This window comes from Chenopodium album, chromosome 19, assembly GCF_948465745.1.
Source record: "Chenopodium album chromosome 19, dcCheAlbu1.1, whole genome shotgun sequence".
Lineage (NCBI taxonomy): Eukaryota > Viridiplantae > Streptophyta > Magnoliopsida > Caryophyllales > Amaranthaceae > Chenopodium > Chenopodium album.
Genome location: NC_137852.1, coordinates 16,430,791 through 16,439,050, shown reverse-complemented (window position 1 = coordinate 16,439,050; position 8,260 = coordinate 16,430,791). Strand labels below are relative to the sequence as shown.

General features: G+C 34.3%; 1 protein-coding gene across 3 annotated transcripts; it reads right to left on the bottom strand.

The window, feature by feature from the left end:
• Positions 1–966: 966 nt before the first annotated feature.
• LOC145594838 (uncharacterized protein At4g15545-like) lies at positions 967–7,947 on the bottom strand. 3 transcript variants are annotated; one of them, XM_081651177.1, is made up of 10 exons: positions 7,550–7,947; positions 7,387–7,455; positions 5,707–5,757; positions 5,468–5,528; positions 5,279–5,350; positions 4,922–5,182; positions 4,490–4,535; positions 4,332–4,410; positions 3,774–3,896; positions 967–1,243 (listed from the first exon to the last, which is right to left on the bottom strand). In XM_081651177.1, exons 1-9 carry the CDS (start codon positions 7,811–7,813, stop codon positions 3,804–3,806), a joined length of 996 nt encoding a protein of 331 aa, XP_081507303.1. In that variant the 5' UTR covers positions 7,814–7,947; the 3' UTR covers positions 967–1,243; positions 3,774–3,803. The 3 variants fall into 3 exon arrangements, 2 of the variants coding, with proteins under 2 accessions (XP_081507303.1, XP_081507304.1); XR_014102875.1 differs by lacking the exon at positions 4,332–4,410; XM_081651178.1 differs by lacking the exon at positions 5,279–5,350.
• Positions 7,948–8,260: the final 313 nt, after the last annotated feature.

Here is an 8,260-nt window from a genome sequence, read left to right as displayed (position 1 = left end):
TTTTACTCAATTCTATCATCCTCTTTGATCTATCCCTATAGATCTTGATGCCTAGTATGTACTGAGCCTCTCCTAAGTCTTTCATTGAAAAACATTTTCCAAGCCAAGCCTTTACAGAATCTAACAACAGAATACTGTTTCCAATGAGCAAAATGTCATCAACATATAAGACTAGAAAGGCGATGTCACTCCCATTGACCTTCTTGTAAACACAAGACTCGTCTGGATTTTTGATAAAACCAAACTTACAAATGGCTTCGTCGAATCGCAGATTCCAACTTCTGCTTGATTGCTTTAATCCATAAATGGAGTTCTTAAGCTTGCATACCTTTCTAGTATTGTCTTGGTCGATAAAACCTTCAGGCTGTGTCATGCATACAGTTTCTTTCAAAATTTCATTGAGGAAGGCGGTTTTGACAACCATCTGCCATATTTCTTAATTGTAATATGCAACAATCGCTAGAAGAATCCGAACGGACTTAAGCATTGAAACTGGAGAAAAGGTTTCATCATCAACTCCGTGAATTTGTCTGTAACCTTTTGTTACCAGTCTAGCTTTTTAAAATGAATGCATTAAAAAATCATGTAGACATTAAATGAATAAAATCATGTAGACATTAAATGAATGCATTAAATGAATGCATTATATGAATTTGTCTGTAACCTTTTGCTACCGGTCTACCAGTCTACCAAAACAATCACTATAATCCATTATTTACCACCACCAATTACAATAACCATCTTACAGAAGGGAGTGTAGACATGAGTCAAATACTAAAAATCATTACCTGAAAACACCATTCTAACAACAATTACGCTAAATAAGCCATAGCAGGTAGGCAAAACTTTGCTCATCCATGACAGGATACAACGCAAGGAACCAGAACCTTAACAAGCTAACATGTTCACAAATTTTAACGTCTTGACATAATATATATGCAGTTATGAATTTATAAGTCTTGCAACTGCAGGAAGTAATAAATAAGCTTTCATCAGAGAATTTTCGCTTCAAGCAAATCTACAATCAGGACAAGTTCATTGCAGATCTGACTCTTCTTGATTTTGCAGGTGACACAAAGTAGAAACAATTTATTTACATTGTATAACCTGCATGAAAATTGTACAATGATGTTGACAACAGTCAACCTTTCCTTTAAATAAACTACATTAATTTCTCAATATTACATCGCATGATTAAGCAGATGACATTCAGCAAGCAGCTGGAAGACGTTTGAACAAACACCTGCAAACGGTGACCAAGTTGGCCTATCATCAACAACTAGCAATACACTGAAGCCAAAATATTCAAACAAATAAAAATAAATTAACAAGCAGCACAATTTTTCTTCATCAGAGTGTCATGATTCATTCAAAAATCATAATGCAGGATCTAAGTGTATGTATGTGGTATACAGTGATAGTTGATGAGCAATCTTTATAATTACAAAAATAATTGCTAGAGATCATGCACCTGACATTTTTTATAGTTATGTCAATATTTCTCTACACTACAAATTGAAGTTATGCACGTTTATTCTTACTAGTGAGTGCATGAGTGAATATAGGAGTGAAGGAGGCACCAAGGGCTTTGTATAGAAGCACGTAAAGTAGGGATAGTAACGCATGTAATCATATGCAAAGCTAGTATCACTGACATGCTACGTTTCATGGACTTGTAAGATACATATTTCTGCTCATACATATACCTAGGATTGCAGAATTTAGATGATGGAGCATTTAATCTGCGTACATAAATCGGCAATTATTAAAATCGATACACTACCACCAGCCAAAAAAATAGGTCAATTTTTAACTTTAAGGTGCGAAAAATATATGACTGCTAGATAACCCCCTCCCTCTTACTTTACAATTAGGTTTTTCCTAAAAAAATAAAAATAAAAATAAAAATAAAAATAAATAAATAAATAAATAAATAATCACCAAGCAACTGAAGCTGACAGCAAGGAATTACAAAGCAAAACAAGAAATGCAGAGATCTGGTGTTTCTTTATCATCAAATCCTTCTAGCCTTCTAGGTTGTGCCATGATTGTTAATAAATTACAGCTTCAGACAAAGATAATTTAGTAAAACACTGTCCTCATGTACCTCTTTCCATTGCTCAGCTATGTTTTTGTCTATTTTCTGGAATGCATCCAATGTGACCACAACCCCCCACAATCAGTACAAGAATCATAGGAAAATTTGCCAGATAAAAACCTTTTAAAAGCACCATTTTTGCACCCTCCCTCTAGTCTCTCTCTCTTTTTTCCCTCTTATCATTTTCAATCATCTCCTCCCAATAAAACTCCACCTCCTTGGCTGGAGACAGCAGCACCGACAGAAATTGAATATATTGTGCAAGTTTCTATAATATCAAATTTTTTTAACTTTCTATATAATTTATGACAAGGTCCAAGCTCAAACCTCAAAATCAAGATTACGCCTTCTTCTAATCTTAAAGGTACAACTATTAGATTAAGAAATAACTAGAAAGTGACCTTTCTACTGATAATGAGCAAGATTTGAGACTTGAAAAGGAGCTAGCAAAATGATAACCATATTCATCAAGTTCAAGGCCTATGAATTAAGCTGAATTTTATTTATTTCTTTTTTGTGAAAGACACACCATCACCAATCTACATGATGAAGAAAATATATCAGTGGTGAAGAAAATATATCAGTGGTGAAGAAAATATGTGTAGCTTAATATAAAATAAAGGTAGTCTCACTATGTTTAATAAGTGAGTCTCTTATTTAATAAAGTTCCCTTAGCAAGTGGTTTAGACCTAATTCGCAAAACCCTGAATAAAGAGGACTTAATCGAATTGGGAGGACTCAAGATAAAAACAGAACAAATCTTTACAAGACATTGAGACATTTGGTGTGAATGATGTATGATAGTCATAGTTGAACAGCTTCTAAACAACCTCTGATAAACTTAGTACTCAAGTCACTTCACAACCATTAGTTTATTATTAGTGTTTCATCAAAATGTTTTGCCAATTGCCATCCCAGTCTAATTCTCCTAAACACTATTTCAAGAAAAAGGATAAGCTAAAAAACCTGGAACGATAAATGTCCCAAGTGTTCCTTTAACCTCTTGTATCATTGGCCTTGTTAACAGTTAATCCGTAGGCAGTCAGATTTAAGAATAAAAGGAAAGTGAACAAAATGATAATATCAAGCCAAAGAGAGATTTTTTCCCTTTCGTTTCGTGAGCCTGAAGCACTCTTATACTACCTCTGTTCTTATATATTCTTGATGTTTACTATTCTCATGGGATGATGAGTGTAAGAAAAAATAGATAAAGTAAAAGAGAGTTAAAAGATGGTTGAATGTAAGAAAAGGTGGAAAAAGTAAGAGTGAGTGGAAAAATACAAGTATTGCAGGGTAAGGGGGCAGGGTAGTACATGGAATTTGCCAAAAATACAATAAAGTAAAATTGTAAGGAACTCTGAAAGAACGGACTAATGAGGAAAGTGTTACATTTAGTAGCAGAGGTAATACATTTTTAGATAAATACAGAAGGGAAAATATTCCCTCAAAATCATTATAGCCAAGAAAAATAAAAATTTGGGCACACTGAGATTTAAGTGAATATACAGAAAGGGACCAAGCAAACATACCTAGGAATTGCCATACATTAATAAATTATCTAAATAAGGAATTAAGGATTGATGATTATCTAGTTCCAAAGTATACACAAAAGATGAAATAAACAAAGTACGGATTGATAAAAATAAATTAACAAAGATAAATAAAATAGTCATACCACAAGGCTCGAAACTCATGCTTGCAAAAACTAGTTCACGTTGCGGTTGAGCAGCCCTTGGAATGAGAGGTAAAGATCTTTGTTATCTGTACCTAGTATTTCTTCTGCTTTCCGTAAAGTTTCCTGATATGAATAAGAACACAGGAGTAAGTGATTTGTCTGCTTTGATAAAAAGAAAATGGCTGTTCCCTATGCTTGGGTCAAAGATATTTCACAAACACCAAGTCCAAATTGCCTAAACATCATACTCAAAAAGAAATTAAACAATAACATTTTCTAATTATCTTTCTTCCTTGATTCTTCTTTTACTGACTTTCACTAAAAAGGGCTGACAAATGATCTAAACTAATTTTCTGAAATTAAAGGCTCATAGCTCATATAGCTTGTCTCCTTTCACTAAAAAGGGCTGACAAATGATCTGAACTAAATAAACAGTTACAGGAAACTTGAAGCTCACAATTACAGGATCAGATTCAGCTCATATCTTATGACTACAAATTTACTAGATAGAACAAGCCACACTAAGGGTAAGGCTTCTTGAAATAAAGCTAATATTACCTCTCGTGATTGCTTGTGATCATTTAGCTGCTTAATATTCGCTAGGAAAGCACTAAATTGCTCATATGACAATCGGCTCCTGATACATAAGAAAATTTATATGTAACACATTCATAAAACACAGTGAATTATTGTTTTAAATAGAAAACAGAACTCACCGAGCCTGCCGGAAGAACTCCTTCCCATCAATTCTAGGGGTTCGACCTACATTGTTAAGAGCGGTTTCAAAATCAGTAAACAAAATAATAGCACAAACTGTAGATGAATGCATAAGTTATTCTCTAATGTAAGCAACACAACACCACTCACCACAAAGAGACAAGGTAGCAATAAGAATGGTCAGATATACAACAATGAACACAACTCTAATGTATAGAGATGGAAACAGAAGTAGGATATATTGCTAAAAAAATTGCAGTATTATCCAAAAAAACAAGAAACCTTTGAGCATAGGTTACTTGACAGTTGACACAAAGCTATATGAACCAGAAATTCTGGCAGAATTCTCCCTAAAATTAGAATTATTGCGTAGATTGGCTTAATAGATAGATAGCAATTCAATCAAATTCATAGGTAAGAAAATCCCATACTTGGCAAAGCCCGAGCACGAGGTGGTGAGTTTGCCGCTGATGATTGTTGACTTGATGGATACCATGATGACAGTGAAGTTCGCCCATCATATTGCATTTTAGTAGGAGTTGTTGCCCCAGAGTTTTTCTGAGGAGACCCAACAGCGGAATAAGATCTGGGGGACCCAGTAGTCGAAATAACTTTGGGTGTTCCAGTAGGAGTTAGCCGAGGGGTGATCTGATAAGGAGTCAATGAAAATCTTTGACCAGTTTGTTTCACAGCTACAGAACCAAAAAAAGAAGTCATTATGAGAGATGCTAAAGCATGCGGCCAAATGAGAATTTATAGATAAAATCCGAAAAATAGAAGCAACATACATTCATTGCTCGAGTATCTGGATTCAGTGGTGCCATTATAAGAATAGTGTCTTATGCCATTAGCACCGTCAGCTTCAGGCAGTAGTCATATTTAGAAATACATAACTTCCTCATACGAAGATATCACATTACCAGATCTCATCAAACTAATAGGAACTTAACAAGAAAATTATGAGCTAAATAGAATACCTTTGTCTGGATACGATCTTGGAACTGATTGATCACAGGTCCCGATATCAACAGTTTCAGTCTGTCATTCATAAAACATATACTCATTCATTGCTACAGTTAATGAAGATCACAAAACAAGACTACTTATTTTGATGATATCAATCAAGCACAATTTGGGAATTCATACAGGTCCAACTTATTAAAAAAAAAAAAAAAAAAAAAAGAAAAAAGAAAAAAAAAAAAAAAAAACAACTTACAGGAGAATCTTCACTGAGTGATTGCATCAGTTGTCGCTTGAATGTCTCCAGCTGCCATGTAAGGGAAGGACTTAGATATGGACAGATGAAATCCACTAAGCACAATTTTAAGGTTGAACCTAATATTGATAAATCATTCTCAAAGCAAATGAAATAAGGAGCAGCAGATGTTGAATTACACATAGTGCATGATGTTCTGGTTCAACAGCCCATATGATGAAAACATAATGCCAAACGCCTCATTAAATAGGAGCTTAAAATATTGTTCTCTTACATATAGATCAGAGACTGAAATTGAGGTCATACATTAACAAACTCCTAATAATTAACAAGGAAGGCTGCGCATAGTTTCCTTCCAATCTATGCCTCACTTTGAAAATCAAAATTTGGGGAAAACACTCACCATCATAGCATTAGGGTCATTAGAGGCTAATTATTCTCTCTTTCTTTTTCGACTATTTGTAAAATTATTATTACCCTGTTAGTTTCTATAACCATCAACATCAATTAATTTTACTAATATTTTGATTTTCTATATGTTTAAATGAATACATGTCTTCGATAACTACACATTTCTTTATTACATAAATTTCTATTTGATGTATGTTCTAATGTTGGATTTCAATTTCTGCTTCTATTTTGCTGTTACTAATGGTAATGAGGTTAAACAACTAGATTATCGAAGCATAGTTAGTCGGATCCAAACTCAAACTTGAACTCGTATAATGGATTAGTTTATTGATCAATTTAGGTTAAGATCCTATCAAGTCTAGCCCAAATCCGACCAGTAGGCGGTAGGCCATAGCTGTTCCTAAATACAGCAAAAGGACAAGGTATCTTCACGAAGTAGCCAAAAAGACTACTACAAGTTAATCCAATTCCTTTGAATTTCTTACACACAAAGATACTAACAAACTACATGTTAATCCAATTCCTTTTAATCACTATCTCCTTAAAAACAAAAAAAAAATACAGTCTGACACTCTGACCATAAACTCTACAAGATTTCCATCACAGTATTACTTTAACACATCTTCTTCTCCTAAGACATTCCAAACACCACATTCTGAATTAGCAATCAACCAATAATATTCAAAGGACAAATCATTTCTCATTTTTCAAGATATAATAGCTTACTCCAGTGAAGCTAGCTAGTAGATTATACATAGTTTCTTTTCCAACATTTCTTTAGCCACTATGAACATAATTTGGCTACACTCTCTATAAAGCAAAACCACTCTATAAAGTTTCCCTTCCAAAATTTTCTTCTTGAATCATCAAGAATTAAAACCTACATTGAAGATTTATGCAATGGTTGTACTTTTTAAGGGGTATGAGGTGGGCCCCACAATACCCATGGATAGGGGGGCAATGACCATCTAACCCAAGACAAAGCCGTAGGAACCAAAGCTTGCTCCAGCTGAGCTAATAATTTAGTTAATTAATGCTCAAATTTTTAACAAATGCATTAGAAATTATAGCTTGACACCAAAAATTACACATTGACTCGTGTAGTAGGATGTAACCATCAATTAGAATTTAGAGTGAAAAGTTTCAAAAATAAATGTTAAGAGACTACAATTTTTCTGCCCCAATCGAACATACTTCGTATAATACAGAAATAATGGAAAATCACAATTTCCACCAATTTCAAATTCCAAATGAGAGAGAAATTCAAACCTTTCCCAGGTCCCGGTTCAATTTCTTCACAGTCGCCGACAACGAATCTCTCTCCTGTACTAATTTCAACTTCAAACAACCAAAACATAAACCAAAATCAAAACCCAAATCAAATTACAAAGAGAAAAAAAAAAACCCAAAATTCAGAGGAAATTATTCATACATTTTCATCAAGAACAAGCTTCAACCGAGAATCAGCTTCCTGAAAAACTTGCTGAAGACGAGAAGCTTTCTCCTCAAGTTCAAAAATATGGCGGTCCTGATCAGAAACCTTCTGCTTAAGTCGACTAGTTTCAGACTCAAGATTCGAGACTCGAGAAGCAATCGCCATTGAAGTAATTTTGCGAGCTAAATCAAGCTGGTCGTAAGGATCCGTCGGAATGACTGCTAAAACTTCGTCAGGTAGGTGAAAATCCGGCGCCTCCATTGCTCGGCGTTGAGCAAAACCCTAGAAATTGGGGGCAAACCGAGAGGAGAGAGAAAGTGGGTGAGAAAATTGGGGGAATGGAGTGTGACGATAGCAGAAGAAACAAGTGACGTTTGGGTAATGGATTCTGGTTGTTTGCTTGTGTTTGGGTTATACTGTAGTGGCCTAGTGGGGGCGATGCTTAGAGAGTCACCTGCAATTTGAGGGGTATTTTTGTCAAATTTTGGACAAAGTTTTTAAGGGTTTAAATTTTTAGTGTTTCCCTCCAATTATTGTTTTGATTTGGGGGTAGGGACAGGATGCTAATTAATTAATGTTTGTCACTATTTTTGAAATTTATTATTATTCCCTACTTTCTATATTGTTATATTTTCTCTGTTTTTTTTTTTACTTGACTTGTTTTATTTATCACGTTTGTTAATGCAAAACTTTAACAATCAATAACTT